General features: G+C 51.6%; 4 protein-coding genes across 4 annotated transcripts; 3 read left to right on the top strand and 1 right to left on the bottom strand.

Annotated features, from left to right (window-relative positions):
- Window positions 1-1,181: 1,181 nt before the first annotated feature.
- Triagg1_166 (uncharacterized protein) lies at window positions 1,182-2,923 on the top strand (the record flags this gene model as incomplete). Its single annotated transcript, XM_062896664.1, has 3 exons — window positions 1,182-1,826; window positions 1,893-2,074; window positions 2,131-2,923. The coding sequence occupies 3 exons, from the start codon at window positions 1,182-1,184 to the stop codon at window positions 2,921-2,923; spliced, it is 1,620 nt and encodes a 539-aa protein (XP_062760516.1).
- A 591-nt stretch (window positions 2,924-3,514) lies between these two features.
- Triagg1_165 (uncharacterized protein) lies at window positions 3,515-4,830 on the top strand (the record flags this gene model as incomplete). The annotated part of the gene is made up of 2 exons (XM_062896653.1): window positions 3,515-4,583; window positions 4,643-4,830. 2 exons carry the CDS (start codon window positions 3,515-3,517, stop codon window positions 4,828-4,830), a joined length of 1,257 nt encoding a protein of 418 aa, XP_062760515.1.
- Window positions 4,831-4,996: 166 nt separating this feature from the next.
- Triagg1_164 (uncharacterized protein) lies at window positions 4,997-6,157 on the bottom strand (the record flags this gene model as incomplete). The annotated part of the gene is made up of 1 exon (XM_062896642.1): window positions 4,997-6,157. One exon carries the CDS (start codon window positions 6,155-6,157, stop codon window positions 4,997-4,999), a length of 1,161 nt encoding a protein of 386 aa, XP_062760514.1.
- Window positions 6,158-6,714: 557 nt separating this feature from the next.
- Window positions 6,715-11,469, top strand: Triagg1_163 (uncharacterized protein; the record flags this gene model as incomplete). Its single annotated transcript, XM_062896631.1, has 3 exons — window positions 6,715-6,748; window positions 6,825-9,626; window positions 9,752-11,469. The coding sequence occupies 3 exons, from the start codon at window positions 6,715-6,717 to the stop codon at window positions 11,467-11,469; spliced, it is 4,554 nt and encodes a 1,517-aa protein (XP_062760513.1).
- Between the last annotated feature and the right edge of the window lie 1,863 nt (window positions 11,470-13,332).

Here is a 13,332-nt window from a genome sequence, read left to right as displayed (position 1 = left end):
AATGAAAATATCTTCTAAGGCCGTTTAATTTGCCACCGATGCTTCTTAGTTTTGCATTAGCAATACCTACATTTTGCTATAATCCATTGATTGAGGCGCAGAACATGCCTTTTATCCCGCCCTTCCCCTCAACCAACCTGGCTTATGAACCCAGGAGCTGGTATTGTAAATCGTGGCCGCCTCCCACGTTGACTAAATTTATTCATTAGGTAGTAGTTTGAGATGAACAGCCCCTGAATGCAGATCTTATTTGAGAGCATAATCACCTATAGCATCTTGAATCGCATAGCTCATACGCCTTTACTCAAACTAAGATAGATACGACGACAAGTCTGGACTACGACCTAACCGTATGCTGTCGCGTTTACTTCCAACTGGCAAGCCTCTGGTCTATGACAATGATCACTAAGGATTACTAGCGACGCCGCTTCCGAGCTTAGATGACCGGGAATGGATCCCCCAGGTTTCTTTGACCAAATGATTTGAGTTGTCGTACATGGTGCTAGTTGAATACGGGGCGGAAGTAAGCAGTCCGGATTGGGGAAGTCTCTTAGTAAGGTCATCGGCTATTTTGACCAGATAGCCTAACGAGCTGGCATCGCTTCTTGATCCTAGCAAGCTGGCCAGGTTTGCCGTGCACACGACCCGATGGGCGGTCCGAGAGAGCTCAGTCCGTGGCGGATAGATGTCCGTCGTCTGCGTTTATAGAAGTTTAGTCAGCGGGATGAAGATTGCATTTGCATGTTCTGCGCCCTCAAGCTTCGCGGACTGACTAGGACTCGGGGCGGATAGAACTCCGAGGTGTGATTTTTTATGTTGGCGGCATGTCGGGACGGCATTTTTTGTGGTGTTTTGAAAGTGGACGAGGTGTTGCTAATTTGGGTCGGAGATGGCTGGGTTTGGTGGCGCAATGGGGGATCTGAGGGATATGTACCCGGAACTGGGAGCTGAGAGATGGTTATGTGTACGGCTTTTTAGGGGCTTTGATGGAAAGTATATATATAAAGACATGGCGTTGGATGTGGGAAGATTATTGAACCATCGGAAATCTGATCTCACTTCAACTGCCAGCTTCGACGGGTTATACAGCGAAGAACTGGACGTTTCTGGGTTGTCGAATCGATATCGGTGGGTGTTCGGCTTGAACCACACAGTTTCTTTCCAGTCCAGTTATCGTCACAATGGGTCCTCACAACAGGCCGGGACACTCTGTTGATCTATCCAAGTATGATAAGCTCAATGCTGCCCAAGCTGGTCACTTGCGTCACTTCCATAATCTTGCCAGCCAAATGGATGGGGAATGGCATCACATGGGAACTCGGGAACCAATGCAAGAATTCCTCGATGCCTATCGCTATCAGCTCGCCACCATGGCATACGGTACCGGTGTAGCGCATTATCACCGTCTACCAGCCCTGAGAAGCCCACTCAAGTCCCTCATGCGTCGTCTGATCCATAAGATGCTGCGGAGAGAGGTGTGGGCTTACTGGTTCAACACGAGTCTCTCTGGAAACCGAACTGACCCTGATCGAACGGAGTTGAGGACGCCTTGGGCGGATCCGGTCGTCAGGGAGAACATCATGTACAGCGGCCATCTCTTGCTCATGACTAGCCTATACGCCATGCTCTTTGACGACGATGAGTTTGAGAAGCCGGAGTCCTTGACGTTTGTTTGGGATCCTCTGTTCTTTGGTTTCGGGTCCGAGTCCTTTCATTATGATAACCGTAGCTTGCAAGATGCTATCATTCGCGAGATGGAGAGGAATGGTTGGGTAGGCGTTTGTTGTGAGCCCAATCTGGTGTTTGTCGTCTGCAATCAATTTCCCGTATGTCTCTTTGCCAGAGTGCCTTGCATGAGAGCTGGCGAGAACTAACCGAAATCTCTGAATTAGTTGATTGCGATGAAATACAACGATGCTAGAGATGGGACCGGCGTGGCTGACGAAGTCTTGGACAAGTACAAGGCGGCTTGGGAGAAGAAAGGCATGGTTTCTCCCAGTGGGCTATACGTCGACTGGTATTTTGTTCGACAGGACAAGACGTTGCCGCCGAAATCTGTTGGTTGGACTGCATGGTGAGTGTTGTATACAAATTGATGCGAAGCAAAGTTCTTTACTGACAATTACACAGGGCAAATGCATATATGAATACGTGGAACTCTGATCGCGTGAAGTCGCTGTACGATCAACAGGTATACGGGTTCATCACGAATATCGACGGCGAGGTCCAGCTCCACGAGGATCGCATTGCCGGAGAATACCGAAAGCTCGTGGAAACCGAAAATGCGGACAAGAATGACGCCGCCGTTCTCGCTCGAGCTCGAGAACGCGCTGCCGCCCTCCCGCCGTCGGATTTCCTCTACTCTAGACCGACCTTCGGCTATGTTGTCCAATGGCTGTCAGAGCTAGGCAAGAAGGAAGAGTTGGACGGTCTACTCAAGTATGCCGACGAGCATCTACAGCCAACGTGGGAGAATGGCGGACTGTTCTATCCCAGGAACGACACCAAGACGAACGAGGCTGGAGAATGGACGCACATGGATCCGTTTTCGGGGAATGCGTCGGTTGGATATGCGCGACTGAATGTGCCTGACGGACAGAAGCAGATGTGGGAGAAGCCTCGACGGCGAGGCCACGCGGCGACGCAGCCGTGGATTGACGGCATTGAGCTTGGCCAGGGCATTGATTGTCTTCGCGGAGTTTGGGACGGTGAAGAGAGTGCTTTGGTGTTGACTCTGAAGACGTGGGATGGCCGAAGGGTTAGTGCAGCTCCGGTGGCGAGTAACTTGCCTGCGGGAAGTTGGGCTGTTTGTGTCAACGAGGAGCTGGTGCGGCGGGATGTTGTGAAGGAGGGCGGAGAGTTGAGTGTCGAGATGGAGGTTGGTGGTGAAGAAGTGAACGTTGTGTTTCAGAGAGTTGAATAAGCCACCGAGCATCAGCAGGGAGCATCTTGTGTCATTGTCATATTCTCAATATCTTTGCTATGATATTGAAAAGTATGTTGTGATCCTGATTATACTTGATAAATCTAGCAGTCTAGAGCTACTAAGTAGAAGTAGGTAAATCCATGCTGCTGATGTGATAATTGAAGTCCATATAATACATGTAAGCTTCAGGTATGGTTTTGGGTACATGTACCTAGGGTGTCATCGTAGCTCTCCCGCGTACGTCATCCAGACTCACTCAGAGCTTACCTGAGTAGGTCGCCATTAGCTCTTCTAGCTTCAAGGTTCCCATAGCTTCTCTGGAACAAGCTGAACAACACCAATATTCCTTGATAAAGAGAGAGAGAAAAAAAAAATAAGTTTGACCGTCAATGCATCCAAGATATCGCCAAAGTATCACGCGTCTCAAATACAAAGATCCCAGCTCTCGGTCACGTGGAGCTGAAGCCTGTCAATTGATAGCCCATAAGCCGTAGCAAGGCTCCTGAAGCTTACCCAGTCATTTGGCTCTGTTTGCATCACCGCCCCTTACACAGTTGACAGCAGATTCAAGCATTGAACGTCAACAAGATGCATTGGGCTTCAGCTTCCGCAGTCGTGTTTCCGGCGCTGTTGGCGCTCTGTGCAGGCCAGCAACAGCAGCCGCTTTCCGAGGTCGGCCACTCAGAATCACCAGCAAACTCGCAGCATACCGGCGCGGCAGACGCTCCGTCTTACCGAGACAAGCTGCTTCAGCTGCTTGAGTCGTTGATCACCATCCCGTCGACCAGTGGCGAAGAAAACGAAATTGGCCAATTCCTCGTCGACTATCTGGAGCAGGAACAATACCATGTGGCCATCCAATTCCTCCCCCCGCTCAAGGACCATCCAAACGTGCCCGACCGATTCAACGTCTTGGCCTGGCGCGGAGAGAGACAGCCCAAGTACAAGGCGTTGGTGACGAGCCACATTGACACGGTTCCTCCGCATATTCCCTGGGAGATTGAGGGCGGCGAAATCTCGAAGCACACAATCATCAAGGGCCGCGGCACGACGGACGCCAAAGGCAGTGTTGCCACTCAGATCTTGGCGGTGAACGAATTGCTCTCCACAAACAAGAATGTCAACCCGGAAGACATCATCCTGCTCTTTGTTGTTGGAGAGGAAACAACCGGCGATGGGATGAAGACGTTTAGCGCTTCGCTCAAGCATATGAACCCGCCTCTAAGTTTCGACTCTGCCATCTTTGGCGAGCCAACCGAGAACAAGCTGGCATGCGGCCACAAGGGCGCACTCTTCTGCACTGTCGCGGCCAAGGGCAAGGATGCTCACAGTGGCTATCCAGAAATGGGAAAGTCGGCCAACGAGCTGATGATTCGAGCCATGGCCAAGATATACGATACGGATCTCGGCGCCAGCCCTCTCTTTGGTAACACGACGTTCAACGCTGGCCGCTTTGATGGCGGCGTTGCTTCCAACGTGATTCCTGCTAGGGCTTTTGTGGACTTGGCAGCCCGCGTTGCCAGTGGCTCCGAGAAGGAGGGCCACAAGGAAGTGCAGAAAAAGATTTTGGATATTTTGACTGAAGTCGATGATGAGGCGTTCACTCTTGAATGCATTCATGGATATGGACCTTATGAAAGCAACTGCGATGTGGAAGGTAAGTCCATGACAGCTACGTCTTATTGGATACGGTTTTTTGTCTAACCTGCAACTCAGACTTTGATCAAATCGTTGTTAATTACGGCACGGACATTCCTAATCTCGAAGGTGATTACACTCGATACTTGTATGGACCAGGCAGTATTCTCGTTGCTCACGGCGATCACGAGTACATCACTGTTGGCGACCTGGAGCAGGCGGTTGAAGACTACCAGAAGCTGATTCTTCACGCTCTGAACCAATGAGGAGGGTATCAAAATAATTAATTGACTTGGATATTAGATGATGTATGTTAAAAGATAATCTAATGACGCTGTGCACTAACGCTGGTCTTTTTTTTGAACCCCGTGCCATCCCTTTCGAGGGCATGTGGAATGCCTGCTCTTGTTTCTTTCTTCTCTTGTTCTATCATTAACCAACCACCTTTGCCCATCGCTCAGGCAAAATCTTGCTAAAATCAAAGGCGCCATCGGGTCCCTTCTCTACAGCTCCCTTCTCCGTCACGACGACATCGATGAATTCTGCTGGAGTGACATCAAAGGCAGGATTCCACACATCGATCCGCTGGTCAGCTGTTGCAATGCGAACCTTGTTGTTACCATCGACACGACCATCTGGCCCGACAACTGCACCGGAGATTTGCGTCAGCTCCTCCCTCTTGCGCTCTTCAATCTTGATACCGTCGCCAGTCTTGGTCTCCAGATCAATACTTGTGGTTGGGGCAGCGACGATAAACTTGATGCCGTGGTGCTTGGCTAGAACGGACAATTGGTAAGTGCCAATCTTGTTTGCGGTGTCACCGTTGCGAACGACACGATCGGCGCCAACAATGACGGCTGCGATGTTGTGCTCAGCCTTCTTCGTTCGGAAAAGAGCTGCCGCCATGGAATCCGTGATGAGGGTGCTGGGGATGCCCTCGTGGACCAGCTCGAATGCTGTTAGTCGGCTACCTTGGTTATAAGGTCGAGTTTCGGTGCAGAATGCGTGCTTGAGGTACCCCTTGGACTGGAGCGTGCGGATGATACCAAGTGCTGTTCCATGACCCGAAGTGGCGAGCGCGCCGGTGTTGCAGTGCGTCAGCACGGAAATCTTCTGGTCAGGCGAAGCGCCGGCCTGAGCGTGCAGCCATTGTGCGCCAAAATCTCCAATCGAAAGGTTGCTCTGGAGGTCCTTTTCGAAAATTCGTTCCGCTTCCTCGATGAATGCTTGCACAATCGCCTCTTTGCCCTTTCCGTCAGCGGTTCGGGTTGTCGCCTTGAGCTGGGTGATGGCGTTGGTCAGGTCGACGGCCGTTGGCCTGCTCTCCTTGAGGTAATCCAATGCCTCGTCAATCTGAGAAATGACTTGTCCGTCTGAATTGCCCGAAACGGGGTTGTTGTGTAGCTCGACAGCGAGTCCCAAGCTGGCTACGATGGCAATGGCCGGGGCGCCTCGCACTCGCATCGTAGCGATGCTGTCGAAGGCCTCTTGGCGCGTTGAGACGGTGTCATAGTGGAATTCGTGGGGCAAGAGGAGCTGGTCGAGGACCTCCAGCTTGCCTCGTTGGTACTTGACGGCTTGTAGGAGCGACATTGTGATATCGAGTTTGATGATTCGTGAGGAAGAATGAATTGTCTTGCACCCTTTTTTTTTCACATGAAAGTCTTGGGGAAGATGCGTCATGCCCCTCCTTGAAGAATTCTGCCACCCCTCCTCGGCCAGTAACGTGCTTTGGAGCCGCCACGATGGTACCTGGAATTTGGCTTACATGATTGATGTTCTCTGATAACACGTTTGTATCTGCATATCAACAGACAACTATGGACATTTGACATTTACTCAAGTAATCTTCATATTTTCTATAATACATTACCTGACATAAATAAAGATAACAGATATTCACTCTTTACAGTGACTGGAATGGCATCATTGTGCTGCAACACAGCCGTCTCACCGCCTAGAGCCCGGAGTAACGTAAATCCCGGCCTGATGAAGCTCCCCAACTGCTATTGGCAGCATCCAGACCTCAAGTCAGGGGTCACCCTTGTCGGCGATGCACCTCGACTATTGCGGCCAGCTCTTCTGTCGCATCGACATCCCACACGTCTCAGGCGGTCGACAATGCAACAGACCGAGACGACCTGGTTGCCATGGAACAGCAGACGTCGACGTCAACGGTAACAGGTAAGAGAGCGCGCGAGGCACTGCTCTGAGGCTTTGGATCCGTCCACTAATTCGAAGGACATTGCGACCTGCGCAGTCGAGTATTTCGATCCCCACGATGTTTACAAGCTCCTGGCCCCAGGGCTAGTCCCCCGACTTCCTCTGCACAACCTCAACTGGCAGTCTCACTCCGGGCCGCTGCGGTCAATCGACACGCTCCATGTTGAGCTGATTCGGGGGAGTCTCGAAATCCCCGAGCTGACCTTGTCACCGACATCGCGGCGTTCGGGCAGTGTCTCGCGGGCGGGCGACGGTTTGCGATCACGCAGCGTGAGCGTCTCTACGGACTCGGGAAAAGCTCCGCCGTCGCTTCGTTCGAAAGCTAGTGGGAATCTACGACGACACCAGATCCCGGGACTTCGTCGAACCCCATATCTCAAGCTGCTGCTGGTACGATGCGATGACAACGATTCATACAAGAACTCGGTGCGAGCCGAGGTTCGCGAGTGGGTCAAGAACCATACCTCTCCCGTGAGCACCTCAAAGAAGGGCACTGGCCAAGAGAACCACGATGCGTTTGAATGGCTCATTGTTCACGTCGTCATCCCCAACACTGCAGCTTCAACTCAGCCGCGAAGCAGCGGAAAGTCGGACTCGGCGGAGAAGAGCACGGCGTCGCGATGGCGCCCAGGGACAACTCCTTTACTAGAGAAGCTTAGATCAGACTTTAACGAAACGACCAAGGGATCTCAGGACCATGTCTCGCAGATTAGGATTGGTATCAACGACGTACCGTACGATCTTTTACCTAGGGTTGTGCCGGCAGTGCCATCAGGTTACAAAGAGACAGAGACAGATGCCGAAAACGCCTGGAATGATTTAATAGCAAAAGTCAAGAGCCTGATACTGGCCTCGTTTGACATGCGAGTCACTCAGTATGAAGAAGACATTCGGGAAAAGGACGCGCAGCGAACCCTGCCTGGCTGGAACTTTTGCACCTTCTTTATTCTCAAAGAGGGGTTGGCGAGGGGATTTGAGAGCGTCGGTCTTGTAGAAGATGCGTTAGTCGGGTATGATGAGCTCAGCGTCGGACTGGATACGGTTCTACACGAGCAGCTTGAGACGGGCTCGCCGGAGAGACACGGTGGTGAAATGCTGGCATTTACCGCAGAGCTCAGAGACATTGCTGAGAAAGCACTGGATATTGCCGCCGGCGATAGCAGTGATGATGGCAGCGGCACCAACACGAATGTAGCAGGGGAAATTAGCGGCCCAAATTTTGACGAGATAGCCATCAGCTCGACAACAAAGGCATACCGGGACATGATCTTGGCGAACAAGGTGTCGGTATTTGACTTTAGATGCTACATCTTCTCCCGCCAAATTGCCCTGCTGCTGAGGCTAGGCAACGCACTCTCCTCCAAGGAAGAGCTCATTGCCATGCTCAAAAACCAGCAGGAGTCTATCCTCTACGGCGAGGCTCCTATGGCATTGCCGCCGCCAAACAACAAAGACGAGCCGGAAAACCTCATCACGTTTGCAGAGATATGTCAGCGGACGCTACAGTTTATCCCTTCTGTTTCGCAGATTTTGCGACGAGACGTCATCCTGGGGTTAACAGCAAGCAAAACACCGAGCCGCAAGCCTCCCAAGCTGAGCCTTGTGGCAGAAGAAACTGTTGACAATATGGTGTCCTCATTTGCTTTTTCTGTTGCCCAGCAAATCCTTGCTCAAACCTCGACGAAGGCGCTACCGATCCCGCCGTCTTCGCTGTCATATGGAGATGGGCTTGAGCCAAAGTCTTCTATCCCTGAACCCAAAACCATGATACACCCAGCTCGAAACTCATCGCTGCTTCCGAGGTCTGGAGGAGGAAGCATTCCGCCGCCTCCGCTCAGTCCAGGTTTCTTCCCTGGACCGGGTAGACAGTTCCCAGATGGGCAGGGCACGAACGGCTTTCTCAAAAATGGCTTGGAGGGCTTGGCGGCTCGCCGAGCCGAACTTTACATGCTTTCCAGAAGCATCCTCTCGAGCCTTGGTAAGAAGCGCAGCTGGAGCGACGGCTGGGACGAAGCCCCCTTGGTGAGGGGAATTGGCATGGATGAAATGGAAGACGTGGATTTGAACGATGATAATGACAAAGGCAATGGGTCCGACACTCCTTCCTCACCAGAAGACGCATACGCTCCGTTGATGGCGGGTATCGTTAATCCCGTGCTACGGACTGCAATCGACAACAAGGAGGACTTTTATCGCCTATTTGAAATCCTTACGGACAAGGCCATGCGCCATTACACGGTAGCCAACCATGATCATGCGGTGCACTCCAGCATGGCGGATTTGGCCGTCTTGAAAGTTCATCTGAAGGACTACAAGGCTGCTTCATCATACTTTTCGCTCACCACGCCCTTTTTCGGAGAGAGCGGCTGGAGCCTACTCGAGCTATCAATGCTCATCATGTATTGCCAGTGTTTGGATGAGATGAATCCAAAGGGCGAGCATGTTGGTGTTGCATTAAAGCTGTTGACCAAGTACTGTGCTGCGGAAAAGGAGCGTCTGCAAAAGAAACCGGGGTTTAATAGTTTCTCACAAGGCAAGACATATCCGGATGCATGGCCAGTGACTGGCATAGTCGAAAAGCTTACACGGCTGGCCAAATCATTGTCCAAAGAAGTTAAGATACCGATGGAGAATTTCTTCACAGATGTGGAACTGGATGGGTTTCCAGTATACGAAGACAACCAAGACGGTTGTTCTCTGAATATAAGCATCAGGAGCTTGCTGCCAGAAGATATTTCGTTTGATGCCGCAAAAGTACGAATCACATCTGTCGGCGAGGGGCCAAGCAGAGAGCGGTTTTTTGAGGCAGCAACTGGTTCACCCATCACCTTGGTGCCTGGTAAGAATAAGATACGAGTGAATTGTCAAGTAAGTAGTGCATTCAAATCACTCATAACTTGTGCTCTCGAGAAAGACTAACAGGATTTTCTTTAAAGTCTGTGGCTTCAGGACATTATAAAATAGATCGACTTGTCCTTTCAGCAGAAAATCTTGTTTTGCACTTTGAGCGGGATGTCAACGCTTCTACATCCAGCACAACAGACATATTCAAGCACGCCGATGTCATGCTTTTCCAGCGCACTAGCACATTCGATGTTGTCATGTCTGCTACGAAGCAGACGTCCTTGGACAAGAATAACTCTCTTGACTTGGTAATACACACGGGATGGAATTCTATCAAGAAATGCGAGGTCCGAGTGAAGCCAGCTACTGGAGGCCTGCGTTTCCTCACTACGGAAGCAGCATTTGTGGGCTCTTCAATGGAGTTTGCGAAGCCTCCCGAGGCTGGCGTGTTTCATTTTGATGCCATCGCCGCAGACACGGTGGTGACGATACGATTCCCATACTCTGTGGAGCAGGATGTGGGGGATATCTTTGCAAAGATTGAAGCTACTTATGTTACGGAAGCGGACGAGACATATCATCTGGCCACATCTCTGGCAGTCCATGTGGCTTTGGCACTCGGGGTGAATGTGCAAGATGTCTTCAAGCACCAAGCACTCTTTTCTCGGTTCAACGTGTCGACGGCATCATCCAGCCCGCTACGGCTCTACAAGAGCGAGCTCCTAAGCTCGGATCTCTTTGATTCCGTATTTGGCGTGCCTCCGGCAAATCCCGTCTTCATATTCCCTAAGCAGCCAGCGAGCTTGCTGTTTAAAGTGAAGAGGATACCGGGGGTAAAGCCGATGCCAAAGGGAGGCAGGACCTTGTATCTGAAGCTTGACTACACTTTGCTGGAAGTTGAGATGGAAGAACTGGTTAAGCGGTCTCTAATAGAAGCCTTGGAGGTGACGCCCCTGAGGCAATACTCCAAGTATGTTGTGGCAATGGTTTGGCACGAGTTAAAGGCCAAATCACAGCCGCGAGATCTTGAGCAAGCCACGCTGCTGGGAGAGATGGCAATCACTGATTTGAAGGACGTCACATGGGAGAGGCACTTTGCAGGGATTGGAGGAGCCCCCGGAGTCGGGGAGAACGCGGCCGAGGGGCTGTCGGCGTTTGTGCGAACTTGGCAGAAAGCCAACAGCCGTCTCGCCATACCAAGAGAGGGCGTAATCGACCCGTCGTCGATTCTCATCCCGGTGGAAATACCCGCGCTGCCAGTCCTCCACACGGCAGACATCCGCCTGCAGAGCCTCATCCCAAGTCCCGTGGTGGGCAGCGCAGGCGGGGGGCTCCCAACCGTCTGCACGAACCAGATGCTCCCGGCGACGCTGCACCTCAAGTGGACGCGGATCTGGGACACGGACTCTTCTGTCCGCAGCGATCAGGAGTTTAGCTATGAGGTGACGGCGCCCGCCGATACGTGGCTCGTGGGCGGGCGTCGAAAGGGTCACTTTGTCATCCCGGGGCCGTCGGCTTCGTCGCCGGCGCAGACCATGACGTCGACGCCAGAGACGGAGGCTGAGATTCCGCTCATCCTGATCCCCCTGCGGGAAGGCTGGCTGCCGTATCCGCTGGTCGAGATCAGAGAGGTCGTCAATGCGGAGGGGGATGGTGGTCAGGGCCAGGCCACGGCGCAGGGGTGCGAGGTTGACTTGAGGAATCTGGGAGAGACGGTGCGCGTCGTGGGAGACAGGAGCGGCATGACGGTGAGCCTTGATGCGAGCGGCCCAGGGGGAGGCCCGTTGGTGTTTGAGAGCGAGCGGTTGGCCGGGTTCAAGGGCAGAATCGTCGAGTGATGGCATCATTTGGGGGTTTGTTGTTGATCTCGCATGGGGAGAGGATTGGCATGTTTTTTTCTTGGCCACTGGATGGGACGACTTACGTATGTAACGCATATCATAGAAACACTGTACTGCACGCACGGCGGTATTTTTATTTTTCACGCTTCTGTGCCATTCCTTTTTGTGTACCTTGCGATTTTGTCCTTGCCCATCCCCATCCAACGGGACCCAGTCCGGTATATTCGTTTCCGTTAATGATCTTCACAGCAAGGATCTTGACTACCGCAACTCGAAACCTTGCGCAACAACAACAACAACAACAACAACGAACAAGGGTGTTGAAAAGCGACAGAGTTTCCAACTAATTAGCATGGAGAAAAAAAAGAGCTAAAGCAAGCTTGTGCCAAGTATCAAAAAAGCAAGGCTCTGGGATTTGCTTCCTTTTTGCTATTTATTTCCCACCTGTTCCCGAAACGCTCACCATGGATGATCGGCGCTCCCTGCGTTTTATTACCAGAACTACGCCATCGCTCCCCCTTTTCCGCTTCCCTTCCCCCTTCCCAATCCTTTATGCAGGATGAGACGGAAAAGGGCTGCTGAAAGGCAAAAGGGGATGTGTGTGGAGGGGGAAAAATCATCCGACTGATATTCATGAGAGAAGATACCCTTGAACCGGGTATTACAGCATCTTCCATTCTTTCTGTGCTTGAGTTCCCAGTCTTGATAAGACGCCTCCCCCTTCTCACCCCCCCTTGAGCTTGCATGTACATACAGTATATAGGGAGTTGTCTTTTTTGCTGCATGAAAATCTTGGGGAACATTGCAGTGGCATAAGTATCCCTTTCGCTGTTCATCTTCTACTCTGGAAGACTCCCCTTGTGCCTTGACTCGGCGATGCGCTGCATATGCGTGGCGTGCGTGCGTCATGTGGGCGAGAGGATATGCATTCCCACCCCCCTCGAAATCAACGATTGGCTCGTAATACTGTAGCAGTTACAGGTAGTAGTAAATTGTAAATGGCGATTCTCGGGGGTGGTAGGTGGTAGGTGGTAGGGGAGGCGGCACGTTGTGGATGGCGATGGGATGGACGTGCAACACCACGCTCTAGCAATCAACCAACCAACTAACCTTTCAAGGGTTCTTTTCATTTCCACGGTACTGTAGGTTCACTGTACGTAGAGGACTAGGGACAGTAATGTATGAGAACAGGAATATACCCTTGCCTGGAGCCTTTTGCCCACCACTCTTTTTCGCCTCAGGGAACAGATCATTGCTGGAAGCGGCAACGATGTGTAAGTTCCGGCGCAGGTGCAATGGCTTGCGTCAAGATCATCGGCTGAGAACCCACATGAGCTCAGAAACAAGAGGGAAGAGGAGCCCCTAAAACCCCCGGAGCTTACAGTATACTGTAGTACATTTCAGTAAATCATCGGGCAGTTGAACATTGAAGATCCCGTCCGCAAGTACACAGTATAATCACCCGTTGCAGAATCGACGCGGCTTCTCTTTGCTGTTTTCGTACTCCGTGCCAAACACTGTGCATTACGTCGTTTGTAGCAGGGATTCTACAGTGGCCAGCCTTTTTTTTTCTTCTCCCCTTTGAAACCTCAGACATGCAGGTTGGTTGAATGGGGACTTTTTGGTGTTTTGTGTTTTACTTGGTATTTGGCCGTGCAGGACGAGTGCAGCATCGGGACACACGCAGCGAAAGAGGGAAAAAAGGGACTGGAGCTTAGTAGAAACCCGATGGGCGGGGCTTTTTCTTTCGGCTATGGATGTTTCTTTTTTTTTTTTCCCCTTGCTTGCATGAAAGAAATTCAGTGCAAGTTGTTGCATCTTGCAGCAAGAGACACATGCAATGCAACACACACCGATGAA

The sequence above is a fragment of the Trichoderma aggressivum genome (assembly GCF_033847375.1).
Source record: "Trichoderma aggressivum f. europaeum strain CBS 100526 chromosome Unknown scaffold_001, whole genome shotgun sequence".
In the NCBI taxonomy this organism is placed as follows: domain Eukaryota; kingdom Fungi; phylum Ascomycota; class Sordariomycetes; order Hypocreales; family Hypocreaceae; genus Trichoderma; species Trichoderma aggressivum.
This window is presented reverse-complemented; position numbering and strand designations above follow the sequence as displayed.